The 13,517-nt window shown below is 47.9% G+C and overlaps 1 protein-coding gene across 1 annotated transcript in view; it reads left to right on the top strand.

Moving 5' to 3' along the window:
• The window catches only part of SENP6 (SUMO specific peptidase 6), a 744,657-nt gene that overhangs the window by 419,574 nt on the left and 311,566 nt on the right, over positions 1 to 13,517 (top strand). The window contains exon 16 of the mRNA XM_078648082.1: positions 3,231 to 3,350. Within this exon, the coding sequence (XP_078504208.1) occupies positions 3,231 to 3,350 (120 nt within the window). The remainder of the gene's footprint in view (positions 1 to 3,230; positions 3,351 to 13,517) is intronic.

The following is a 13,517-nucleotide window of genomic DNA, read 5'->3' on the forward strand; positions in this document are numbered from 1 at the left end:
CTTCAAAACAGGGAACACCTTTCACTGTTTAGAGTACCAGCAATCAAAGCCTTCATGGAGGGTTTGAAAAGGGTGATCCCTCCAAGACACCCCCCTACCCCAGTCTGGAATCTAAATATAGTGCTTACCAGACTTATGGGACCTCCTTTCGAACCTCTACACTCATGCGAACTACAACTCTTAACGTGGAAGGTTGCATTCTTAGTTGCCATTACCTCACTCAGAAGAGTGAGCGAATTACAAGCACTAACAATTCAAGAACCTTTCATGCAGGTACATGCCAACAGGGTTTTTCTTAGAACCAACCCTAAATTCATGCCTAAAGTTGTATCCAATTTCCATATCAATTAATAGAACTGCCAGTATTCTTTCAAAATCCACAGTCAGTAGCTGAGAGAGCCCTACACACACTGGATGTAAAAAGAGTTCTACTTTATTATGTGGACAGAACTAAATCATTTAGAAAGACAAAACAAATATTTGTTGCTTTTGCACCACAACACAAAGGAAATCCTATTTCAAAGTCAGGAATAGCCAGAAGGATAGTTAAATGCATTCAAATATGTTATCAAAAGGCAAAACGCACTTTAACCGTCCCCCCAAGAGCACACTCTACAAGGAAAATGGGGGCATCCATGGCTTTCCTAGGAAATATTCCTCTTGAAGACATCTCTAAGGCAGCCACATGGACCACCATACACACTTTCACAAAACACTACTGTGTAGACGTGCAAGCAAAACAGCAAGCTGCTGTAGGCCAGGCTGTCCTCAAAACTCTTTTTCGAACTGCTGCAGCTGGCACAGGTAACCACCGCTAGAGGAGATACTGCTATACAGTCTATGCACAGATATGAATTCAGCAGCCCACATGCCTCGAACGGAATATGCTACTTACCAGTATGCATCTGTTCTTGGCATGTAGGGCTGCTGACATTCATATCGCACGCCCTCCTCCCCGGTGCCTGTCGCAGCTGCAGCATTATCTCTGGCATGGCCATCTCTTACTTTACTATCTCCATCTCTGCCTCAATGGCGAAAAACAATCGGAGGATGGAGAAGATGCCCATGCGCACTGTAGTCCAGGGGAGGAGTCACCTATCTCGTGATACTTCGAAGACTCTTCCAAGACAACAAAGTATAATCATCTGGACCCAACACTAGGCGGCGATCTATGCACAGATATGAATGTCAGCAGCCCTACATGCCAAGAACAGATGCATACTGGTAAGTAGCATATTCCTTTCTTTCATAGGATAACATTAACTGGTTTGACTCGCAAAAAACTTTTACGTGTGAAGTTTTGAAACTAAATATTCATCTAAAATCAGCCGAATAACGAATTTCGAATTACTCACCTGTGATCAGGAGAGAAACCAGCACTGTACCTTTCAGCCCAGTACTGAACCGCAAAAGTAATTATAACTACTCACCAGTAACCTACATTTTCTTCCATAGGAAACCATGGACTGTTTTTCTGTGAAATTGCTTTTAAGTGTGAAGATTTGAAATGTTAAAATATTCATCTAAAATCAGCCGAATAACGAATTTCGAATTACTCACCTGTGATCAGGAGAGACGCCAGTGCTGTACCTTTTAGCCCAGTACTGAACCACTAAAAGTAATCATAACCGTGTTTACTAGTTACCTAAATTTCTTCCATAGGAAACCATTGACTGCTTTTCTGTGAAATTTCTTCTGTCTTTGCAAACTACAAATATTCCTTAAAAATCGTACCGACTACTAAAACGTAATTACTTGCCTGTCTTAGGTAGAGACCCCAGTGCTGAACCTAGGAGTCCAGTACTGGATTACAAAAGTAACGAGAACCTACTTTACCTGTGACTGGAATTTTCTTCCATAGGATAACATTGCTAGTTTTTCACTGAAAAGTTTCAAAGTGTCAACTTTTAAAATACCTTTATATTCTTTAAAAATCATGGCAATAACCAAAACGTTTTTGCTAAACTGTTTTCGGCTTAGACCCCAGGACTGAATCTAGGATCCAGTCCTGGAGTTACAAAAGTAATCTATAAAGTAATCAGCTCCATTTATGTAGAAAAACCCATTAAGCTCAATGTTAAATTGTGTTTAGAATTGTGTTGCCTCTTGAAACCGCTGTACCTTTACAAAGTTATTGCCTTTCTGCAAAATAACTACCTGAGATCACTCATATGGAAAAACGTTTATTTTGATACCCGTTGGTTCTAAAATAAAACAACTATATCTTTTGATATAAAACAATTGGCCTAGAGTTCAGTTCTTGAGTGTGTGAAACCTTTTGCTGACTGAGTATGTGCAACAAATGCTTTGCACGACCTTCTGATAGTGGCTTACTGCTCGACCAAGCTACCACTTTGGAGAGGAAGGTTATATCTAACTTTAACCTCTGCCATACCTCTGGAGATTGAGGACTCTATACACACTGTACCTTACTTTGGTCCAGTATATATAGAGCCACTTTCTTACAACGTTGAAATTATTGTTTAAACCAACCTTTCGGAAACATTTGACCATGTTCGGAAGGTTTATCCCTGCTGGAAAATGGAGAATCTGTCTGCCTAGGAGTTGGGAAAATGTGGATTTAATGTAATTCTTTTTGCATTATTGCTTTCTAACTGATATTGTTTTCCAAGTTTGTCAACATCAGACATTGACACGAGGGGTATTTTGCATTTTATAATTATTTCTTTGTATACTAAGGATTGTATGATGCACAGGGTGCACTAGCCTGGTCTGCGGTTCATCTTTGACTGGGTACACCTCACGCAGACTGGAACTGTGCGCCCTGTTATGACGAATGTGCTGTTCGGAGCACTCCTTCTTGCACTCTAAACAGCACATTAGTGAATGGCGGACTGGTTGTTACGAGGCCCTAGTTCTCCTGTCACTGCAGGCTGCCGTTTAAAAATGCCCTCTTCAAGCTGGTGTAGTGAGTGGCTGCACCCCTTTGCAGAGAGATTCCTGTGGCATCCTGGGATGGACTCTTCCCCAGTGTCAGGGTGGTCGCCCATTGTGCCCCTGGTGTCCCCAAATCTTTATCTAAGTTTAGTTTGATGTGGACATCATTTGATGTCCTATTTTACCTTTGGTGGAGACTTGATCCGTTTGTGATTGGAGCGGATTATATCTCACAGAAATGGTGTGCACATACTCTTTGCATGCTCTGTAGATGTAATATACTTCTGCTTTTCAGAGCACCTAGATTTCATTTTGTATTTTGATTTAAATAGGTATTTGGTACTTGAAAAGTTAAGAAAAGATGCTGACAGAATCCATATGTTCAGTTCATTTTTCTATAAGCGCCTTAATCAGAGGGAGAGGAGAAATTACCAGGAAACGGCGAACCTATCGTAAGTACAATTTTGTCATATGACCTATGCTCCTATTATGAGAAACTTTTTTTCAAAAATAAGTTTATGCCAATACCTAATTGTCAAAGTGAAATATTTTAATATCTCTTTAAATAACAAATGATGCATGGAAGCCTTTTTTCTCTCATTGTGTAAAAAGTGTAAGCACTGAAAGATTTTTCAAGTCTAATTGTTCAACATTTTAAGTCTGTTGGGGTTCTACTGCAGAATAATTTTTTTATTATGAATATAACTTTAAAGGTTTTATATTGAGCCTGTAAACATAGGTATGTGTAGTGTTGTACTGTCTGCATGGAAAGGGGGTAATATAGTGACTGGGTTCCGTTTAAAGCGGGTTCTGCTAAGAGTGCATTTTAGTCCCCCTACTCTTCATCATATATATAAATGGTCTCTGTCCATACCTGACCCCTCGTCTCGTTGACACCCCCAGAATAGGTGGCTTCCAGGTACCTGCTTTGCTGTACATAGACAATTTGTTTCTACTGGCTCGTACTCCCAAAGCTTTACACACACTAGTGGACCGCTTCATCTCTTTCTTGAGTAACCCTGACCTAACCTCGACCTAAAGCAAATTGCAAATCATGGCTTGCAGACCTGGTTAATTACAAAAAAAACTAAATAGATTTATAATCAAAGGCCAATCATTGGTTAGCGTCAGAGAATTCAGTTACCTGGGAATCATTCTTAACTCCTTAGACATGTGGCACTCTTAGGGGACTTCCTGCCGCTTGAAACTTAGTAGATCGGCGGGAGAAGTTTTTAATCTTTCTAGCCCTTCACAGAAAGGCAGCCTTTCATCCCTGTTAAAAGACCATTTGTACAGTGACTTAAGTTTCAGGGGGTTTGATACTTACCTTGATACAGGGTTGAACTTGCCATCTAGACCTCCCAACAGAAGAGTGCCTCATTTGCAATGGAAATCCGGCAAGCAACTGAGGTCTTGGATGTAAAAATACCCTCCTCTGTGGGTATGACAAATGTCCTTGCAGAAATTTGACAACCTGGTCCACCTGAATCTAGCCATTGCTTCCTTTCTGTGAGGTCCTTACTGACACCTTAAGGAGCACCTCATCATTGTCCTGTTCTGGCCTAGCTGTGATAAGGCAGGTTGCCAGACGTCACAGACTGATCATTGGCGACACAGATTTACACATTAAACATCCTCCTCCAGAAACTTTGGTTGTTCAGGCTGCAGCCAACAAGGTGAAGCTCAGTTCATTTCCCTGGTGACTCTTGCTAAGGAGTCTAGGAAGATTGAGGCTGTTAGAAAAAGAATGTTGTCCTCGGCCAGCCTCTTATTCACCTTGATCAATGTAGTCTGCTTTTAGGTCTGATTGTAGTAACGTAGTCCACGCAGGTAAGATGTTGATTAAGTAGGTTTATTGAAGTACATCATAATGTAGAGTAGATCCAATACGGGAGCCCCACCAGGATCAGCCTGCTAGCTGCTCAGCCCATCCACCAGCTGTCCACACTCATACCAGTCACACAAGCATTCCACTCATAGCCTTCATACCAACATTCCACACGGAACACTCCCACTGGCTGAGCAGCTAGGAACAAGGTAACAAAGAACATTATAACACAACATGAAGATACTATACTGATATACACATGCCTTCTGGGACATGGCCAGTGAGATCTTGATGGCAGTCCTGGAAGACCTTGTGGCCTCACTGGCTCCCACCATTCAGGTTGGATATGCCTTTCAATGGCTCACACCTGTTTGGCTACAAAGTCAGTGCTGCCTTGGAATGTTTCAAAGACAATATAGCCATGGCAAGATACCTGGTTATATTGATCCCTGCCAGCCAGTTTGCTCACCAGTTGAGGAAATTCCAAGGCTTCTTTAAGAAGCAGGTTTATAAGTAACGTCGGTCTCTATAACCCCAGTCCTTTCAAGGCCGGGCATACCAACCTGGCAGGAAGTCTCTAATCCTAAAAGGGCCTCCATCCTCACAGTCCCCATCCCTTGAGGCAATATCCACCAAGGCGCGCTTTAGCTTGCCTTTAGTGGTGCCCAACGAAACTTTGGGGTGCAGGTTCCAGTATTTTCTCCTAGACTGTCTGACAGGTGGGTCCTTCAAATCGTTGAGCAACACTGTCTCTCTCGTCTGAGAAATAGAAGAGCATTGCTACTCTCACTATTTTGTTGTGCTGAAGAAGGATGAAGCCCATTTCACCCATCTTAGACCTTCAAACGTTGAATGCCAGGTTCAAAATACCCATGCTGGCCCAGATCTTGTCTGCCCTGGACCCGCGTGACTGGATGGTGTTCTTGGATCTGCAAGATGCAAATCTCCGTATATCTGTACTCCCATCCCAAGATCTTTTCATGCAGTGGCTTCTCAGCTGTGGAATAGCCTACCCTTCTCCATTAGACAGAGCCCGGACCTCCTTACTTTCAGGAAAAGTCTGAAAACGTGGCTCTTTCAGTTGTGAGCCTCATAGCAATGGAATACTCTCTTAGACGTTATGTGGTCTGTTTTTCTCAGGGCCGGAACACTCTGAGGAGTAGCCGTGCTGTTTATAAATATTAACTAACATAACATAGGCCAGGAGCTGTTTGCAATGCTCCCCTTTGGCCTCATGTGTGCCCCTTATGTGTTCATGAAAGTGATGGCAGTAGTCTCTGCACATCTTTGGAGATTGGGGATACCAGTTTTCCCCTACCTCAACGACTGGCAGCTGAAGATGCACTAGTCACAATTAATCATAGACTACTTCCATACAATGGCAAACCTGCTTTCATAGTTGGGGTTCACGATCAATGAGCCTAAGTTGCATGTGATGCCTTTGCAGAGGCTTCCATTAATTTGGACTGTCCTGGATACAAAGGAGTTCAGGGCCTTCCGTCTGTTATGGGAGTCCAGGACATTAGAACTGCCATCCCAATGTTTCAGCCTCTGTCCTGGGTCTCCGTGAGAGTAGTACTGAGGGTAACTGGCAGTTTATCTTCCTTGTCAACTATTCCAGGTGGCATATGCTGTCTCTGAGAGGGAATTTAAAGTTCCAATGAGGCCAGCACCAAGGACCCCTACCTGAAGCCATTCAGATCAAGGAGACTGAACCCGGTTTGCAATGGTGGGTACTCACCACAATTAAATCAGTGGCCCCTCTAATCCCTTCCACAGCCACATGTTAGGGTGGAGACAGACACGTCACCTCTGGTTTGGGGAGGTAGAGATCAGTGGGCTCTGGTCTCTGATGGAAACCCAAATCCATATCAACCTGCTGTAGTTACCAGCCGTTTGCTTGGCGTTGAATGTGTTTAACCCCTTCGACGCTCATGACGAGCTGGGCTCGTCATGAGGTAGCCTCCTCGCACGCTCATGACGAGCCCAGCTCGTCATGAATAATGGGCTTTACAAATTCTCAGCGTGCGAGCGGAATTCCGCCCGCACGCATGCGGTTAAGCTGTTCTTCAATGGTAGCCTGGGGCAGTTTCTCCCAGGCAACATCTCCTCCATGTGTTATTGCAAAAAGTAGAGCGAAGAGAGATCATGGATCCAGTACCAAGAAGCTCTCCACCTCTGGAGTTGGTTGGAGCATCAGGGCATTGACCTGCTCGTGAAACGCCTGGCAGTATTATTGAATGCCAGAGTAGACCAGCTCAGCAGATGGCATCTAGTGGACTATGAATGGCAACTACCTTCCAAGGAGGAGCAGGGCATCTTTCTACAGTGGGGAGAACCCTGGCAATTCTTTCACCAACGTTGAATGCATATTGTCAAAAGTGTTGTGTGTTGTAGTTTCTCTGAGAACACTTGCAAGAGGATGCAGTCCAAATGGAATGGAACTTAGGACTCCTTAAGCCTACCTGCTTCTGCCTCTCCTGCCACAAGTTCTGAAATATATTAGGAACAACTGAGCTCAAGTCATTCTAGTGGCTCTAGATTGGGCCAGGAGAGTATGGCACCTGGAACTTCTTGGCACGGGTACCTGTCCTTCTATCAAGCTTCCACTTTGAAAGGGCCTCCTGTCTCTGCAACAAGGCAGGGCCCTTCACTCAAATCTGTACAATCTATACCTCCCTGTGTCAAACTTGAGCGGTGGAACATGACCGCATTTGATCTGCCAGAAGTAGTGGATGTCACCCTCCTCGCAAGACGCACTTCACAAAGTCTGTTGATGGGGGGGCAAGTTGGTGTGGTGACCACAAGATTGACCTTTTCCAGTCCAAGATGTTGGATGTTCCTTTTCCAGTCCAAGATGTTGGATGTTCCTTTGTTTGTTTCGTCCTTGGCCAGCCAAAGTTTTGCACAGCAACTATAAAATGTTTCTTTTTGTCGTTTTTGCATTGGCTGGACAAACTGTTCTTGTTTAAATCACCTGTTGTGAGGAGATTAACACGTTTCCTCCTAAACCATTTGTTATGCCATTGTAGCACCTTAACAATTCTCATGTTCATGTCCTTAGAGCCTATGCATAACTCTTCGCTGCATCTGTTGACTTAGAAGGAAATCTTCCTCATTTGGATCACTTCAGCTTGTTGTGTGAGTGAGCATCTGTCGCTGTTGGTGTATCTACCATACAATAACTTTTTTTCCAGTCTAACTGGTGTTGAGAACCTGTGTGGCCTTCTTGCTAAAGTTGTTACTACTAACTTTAGGCAGCATGTCAGCCTATAGTCTTTGCTCTGCCCCACCAGTCTAAAAGGGCTTTTATCTTTTATATTGATTGTACCTGAGAAGATTGAGGATGATCGGCTTATCTGAAAGAGACTAATAGTAATAGATTCCTTATCTTTTAGTTGCCCCCTGGCGTCAGACTAGATCCAGAGAATTTCTTCTCATCAGTACCCCTGCTCGTCAGTAGGTGGCTTTGGTCAACTCCACGTTCGTCGCTGTATCTGAGATGTCACCCCTGCACGCTGATGTCCGTTCTTTTTTTTCCCCGCCACCCAGCGCAGATCTGAAGAGAGCGTGCCCCTTAGTCACCTTTTGACTAACTATTTTTCGAAGTCTTTCGACTCCTGGTGTGCAAGGGATGTCCAGTCCACTGACCAGCTTCAAGCCTTGTGACTCCTGTCTCAAAGTGATGTCTATCATGGATCCGCACCCTCGTGCCATGAACCTGAATTCTTTGCAGGAGCGGTCCCGAAAGCTTCTAGGGGCCCGGCAGTCTGCTCCGTGCTGCTCAAGGTCCAGTGTTAGAAAGGCGATCCCAGGGGAGACGGAAGATGTCTGACTGTCCGCCCCGAGACCCACCTCTCTTTATGGAATAGGCCGAGCGCCGTAGGGAGGCCTCCTTGGCGAGGCTCCTCTCCTACAATCGTAACAGCTGAGCAATCACACTACCACAGACGGACACCACACGAAGGAATATTCTCAAGAATCTTTATGTAAGAATTAAAGGCACGTTCTCGTAAGGTTATCACACAGGGATCGAGGGATCCGTAAAGTCTTGGTTTCGGGAAAAGGGGGTAGCGGGACAGTCTTGGTACCAACTGGTGCGTAGAAGGTTCGAGGGGTCAGGCCGTGACAGCGTCGGCAGGGCCTCGATATTGTTCAGCGTTGATCAGGCCGCGACAGCGTCAGCAGGGCCTCGAAGGTGGTTCAGCTCGGTCAGGCCGCGACAGCGTCAGCAGGGCCTCGAAGGTGGTTCAGCTTGGTTAGGCCGCGACAGCGTCAGCAGGGCCTCGAAGGTGGTTCAGCTTGGTCAGGCCGCGACAGCGTCAGCAGGGCCTCGAAGGTGGTTCAGCTTGGTTAGGCCGCGACAGCGTCAGCAGGGCCTCGAAGGTGGTTCAGCTTGATTAGGCCGCGACAGCGTCAGCAGGGCCTCGATGGTTCCAGGTGCATGAGTTCGGATCGGGATCAGCCGCGACAAGGTCAGCAGGGCTTCGACTCCAAGATACAACTGGAGTCCCAATCCAGGGCTGGCCCAGATATAGGACTGGAGTCCTTTGATGTCCGGACCCTCACGCCTGGGGGTCAGAGGGGCCGGGATGAAGGTGTCCAGACACCCAGCAGGGGGGTGGAGCCAGCGCCCCAGGAGGCTGGAGGGCGATCGATACCAGGCATCCGGAGACGGCTGGAGGGCCATCGAAACTCCCCTCCTCCGGGATCCGCCAAGTGGCCACTCTACCACCCGGGAGGATCTTGGTGCCTCGATGTCGGGGCTTCGCTGGGGCCGGGGCCAGGGGTGGCTGCGGCCACGTGCTCGGGACGGGATGGGCCCAAGATGGAGTCGGGCCGGAAAGGGTGGCCTGGCATGGTCGCCAGACCGGCAGAGTTGGCGAGCAGGGTCCGCCGGGGTCCCAGGGGGGAGAGCCGTGGGTTGCCAGGGGGGCCCTCTGAAACCCTAACCTACTATCCACGTCTGGCTGAGTGGCTGCAGAGGCTGCCACACAGCAGACATGTTGCTGGACCCCTGGGTAGGAGAGCCCCCGCTCTCCTGGGCCTGCAACAAAGCACATCCTGGGCGAGGTGCTAGGTCTCCTCCCCCAGGATGGGCAGGGGGAAGCTTCAAAGACATGCCGCCTCTGTGAGCTTCTCCAGACCATTTGCTGTACCCAGCAACCAGCCCCCACCAGTCCTGCCCCCCACTCTGGCGGGAAGACTGGCGGGAAAAACTACTTCAATAAGGGGGGTGTGCCAAACTTTGCCAACTCCACCCCTCAAGTGGAAGAGGCGAGGTGAAGCACGACCCCGGGCTCTGGCCATCTTGTTTACGATTGTGTGTGTGTGTGTGGTACATTTGCTTAATTCGTCCTGAGGCGGAAGCCGGGACTCACTGTGTGTTTTAGACTGCTTTTATTTCTAAAATCGCCGCATTTTTAAAAAAGCACTTTGAAAACTGCTAATTGCACCCTTCTCACTCTAAAACCCCGCCGCAACCTTAGCGCTCTGACAGCCCCTGAAAACGAACCTGTTGGCTGATATTGGGGATCCTTTGGCTGCTGATCGTGTCCGATCTCACCTCCTGACGCTGCTTGGGGGGCCGCCATCTTAGGTGAGGAGCCGGATTAAGGGACAGCATTCCAGTGCTAGACCCCTCCCACCCTCCCGCCCTGGGCCACTACAAAATGGAACCCCCATCCCGGAGGCGCAGCGGACGGGCGCAGCGGGCGCACCGGCGGCGCGCCCGTCTTCGCCCGTCCGCGCCCGCCCGGGACCAGGGGCCACGACCCCTGCTGCACATATCGCGTATTCTGCAAAAATACTCAAGGAACTGCAGACCTCAAACTTTACCCTACCGCTCAGCGTGCGGGAGCGTACTGCCCATCTGGAGATTGCCAGAAACCTACCAGGCCTAATTACCCAGCCTGACCATGGCACCACCCACTCTCGTCCTCCAGTCTCTCTACATGCACTTAGCAATGACACTTCCCTTCGAGTGTTTTACTTAAATACCCGTTCTATGGTGAAGCACCAGCTTGACCTATTCCTTCTTCTCAGTACGGACAATCCCGATGTCTTGCTCCTAACAGAGACCTGGCTTATGCCAGACTCCCATCTGGATATTCTGGTGGCCCTCCCCCCGGACTATTACATCATCAATTTCAATCGCCCTCGGAGTCGCCCCGGAGGAGGAGTAGCGGCCATTATACATAAAATGTTTAGATTTCTGACCTCCGCCTCGCTTACCCTACCTGGGGTAGATAATCTAGTCATCAGCCTGGAAACTGCAGGTGGCGCCCTCGCCATCGCACTACATTATCGCCCCCCCCCCCAGCCGATGCCATCGTTCCCCTTGTCTCCGAGTGAACAGGTAGCTGACCTGCTTACCCATCAGTCCAGACTAGCCATATTCGGCGATTTCAACTACTGGTTTGATGACGATCGAGCTGGGCCTCATGCTACTGAACTTTGTGAAATCTTGTCCAGCCTCAATCTGACTCAAAACATTTCTTCCCCTACTCACATCAAGGGTCATATCCTGGACCATATCTGGACTCACAACCTTGTCCTGTCTTGTCCAATCATTTCCCCTTGCCTCTGGTCAGACCACCACTTGATCGAGGTTATTATCTCAATTAAAGGGAAAATCAAGGCTCCCACCCTCCCTGGTGGACTGTACCGTAAATGGAATTCCTATGACTCCCAGGGGTTCCTTGACTTCCTGGCCAACACCCGCCCCACCATCCACCCAGAATCGGGCATCGACTCCTTGCAGGACGAGACAACCACCTGGCTGTTATCTGCCAGCGATCGATTCGCCGCTCTTACTAAATTTGCTCACACCAGACATGGCAACTCCCATCGCTGGTTTTCTGAGGAACTTAAAGCACAAAAATCCAAACTACGCCACTTAGAACACAAATGGAGACGGGGCTACTCCAAGGAGGACCGCGCTGAATTTGTGAGGGCCCGTAATGAATATAAAAACGCTATCACTAAAGCAAAGGCCTCACATATTACGGAAAGAATGGACACAGCCAACAATAAATCCAAAGAAATTTTCAAAATTCTAAACGACTTCTCTTCCGATCATAGAGTACTCCCAACTCAGGCCCCCACACAAGAAACTTGTAATGCGCTCAACTCCTATTTTATTCAGAAAATTGTAAATATTAAGAATGCTATCCCCCTTTCCACTCCTGTTAGCCCCTCCGATTCCCCCCTGCTCAACCCCTGCTCTTTCACCCAGTTTCCACCTATCACCGTCAGCACTCTCTCTGAACTCACCACTCGTGTCAAATCAGGATCTCCTAGGGACTGTTGTCCCCCCCCCCCCCAATTCTCAGGGCGATCTATACTGCTCTGCCTGACAGCATTCTCCCCCTTCTGAATACTTCCCTTAGCACTGGCAAGGTCCCCAGCGCGTTTAAGGAAGCCATTCTGTTTCCCCTTCTGAAGAAAGCAGGAGCCAACCCCGCCAACCCTGCTAACTACAGGCCCATTTCTCTCTTACCCTACACATCTAAACTTCTGGAGGCCTACGTGACCACCTGCCTGTCGGCATTCATTGAGAGCTCTGGGTTCTTGGAACCTAATCAAGCCGGCTTTAGACCGGCACACTCTACCGAAGCAGTCATCTTAAAAGTCCTCGACACCCTCCGGGAGAATGCCGACAGAGGGTCCCCACAGGCACTAGTCCTCCTGGATCTATCGGCCGCGTTCGACACGGTGGATCATGACATCCTTCTCCACCGTGTCGGACAGGCGGGTATCCAGGGACCTGCTCAGGAATGGATCAAGTCCTTCCTCTCGGGCAGAGCACAAACAGTCCACCTTGGCCCCTTTACTGCTACCCAGGTCCCCACTACCTGTGGAGTCCCTCAGGGATCTTCCCTCTCCCCACTATTGTTTAACTTATATCTTCGTCCACTGATCCACTCATTGAGTAACTGGAACTGCACTGTCCTTAATTATGCTGACGACATGCAGATAATTTTCCCTCTAGACACCCCTGACGCTGCATCCGACCTTCAGGCAGTGATGCTTCACATCCAACAATGGATGATCTCTAACCAGCTTAAATTAAATCCTGAGAAGACGGAACTTATCCTGCCCGGTACCAGCCCCTCATATTGGGGCCCCCATTTCTGGCCAAACGAGCCTGGCACTCCCCCTAGCCCCTCGAACTCGGTAAAAAGCCTGGGCGTTACCATTGACTCCGACCTTTCTCTTAAATCCTATGTCGGTACCATCATTTCAGCCAGCATGTTCCAGTTACGAAAAATTCGTAAACTCTCCCATCTGCTCTCCTACGAATCCTTGGTACAAATCGTTATCTCTAGTCCTTTCCCGCCTGGACTTCTCAAATTCTCTTTACTGGGGACTACCCAAGTCCCTCCGTCGTCTTCAATTGGTGCAAAACCAGGCAGCTAGGCTCATCTGCAAAGCCCCCAAATGACAATCTGCTAGACCCCTCTTGGTCAAGCTGCATTGGCTGCCCATTGAGCAAAGAGCTGCTTTTAAAATAGGCTGCTTGGTACATAAGGCACGGCAGACCAAGGGCCCGACTTTCCTGAAATCTTTAATCAACCCCCCCTGTCCGGCCCGTAACCTCCGTTCTGCCCATCTCCACCTTCTCACCACTCCGGTGGTTAAACTAAAGAAACTGGGCGGCTGCAGATTCAGCTATCTAGCACCCAAATTGTGGAACTCCCTCCCCCTTCTGATTAAAACCTCTGACACCTTGCTAAGCTTCCGAAAGAGCCTAAAAACCTGGCTCTTTTCGAACCTCACTTAAGCTATG

This window comes from Lissotriton helveticus, chromosome 6 (assembly GCF_964261635.1).
Source record: "Lissotriton helveticus chromosome 6, aLisHel1.1, whole genome shotgun sequence".
Classification (NCBI taxonomy): domain Eukaryota; kingdom Metazoa; phylum Chordata; class Amphibia; order Caudata; family Salamandridae; genus Lissotriton; species Lissotriton helveticus.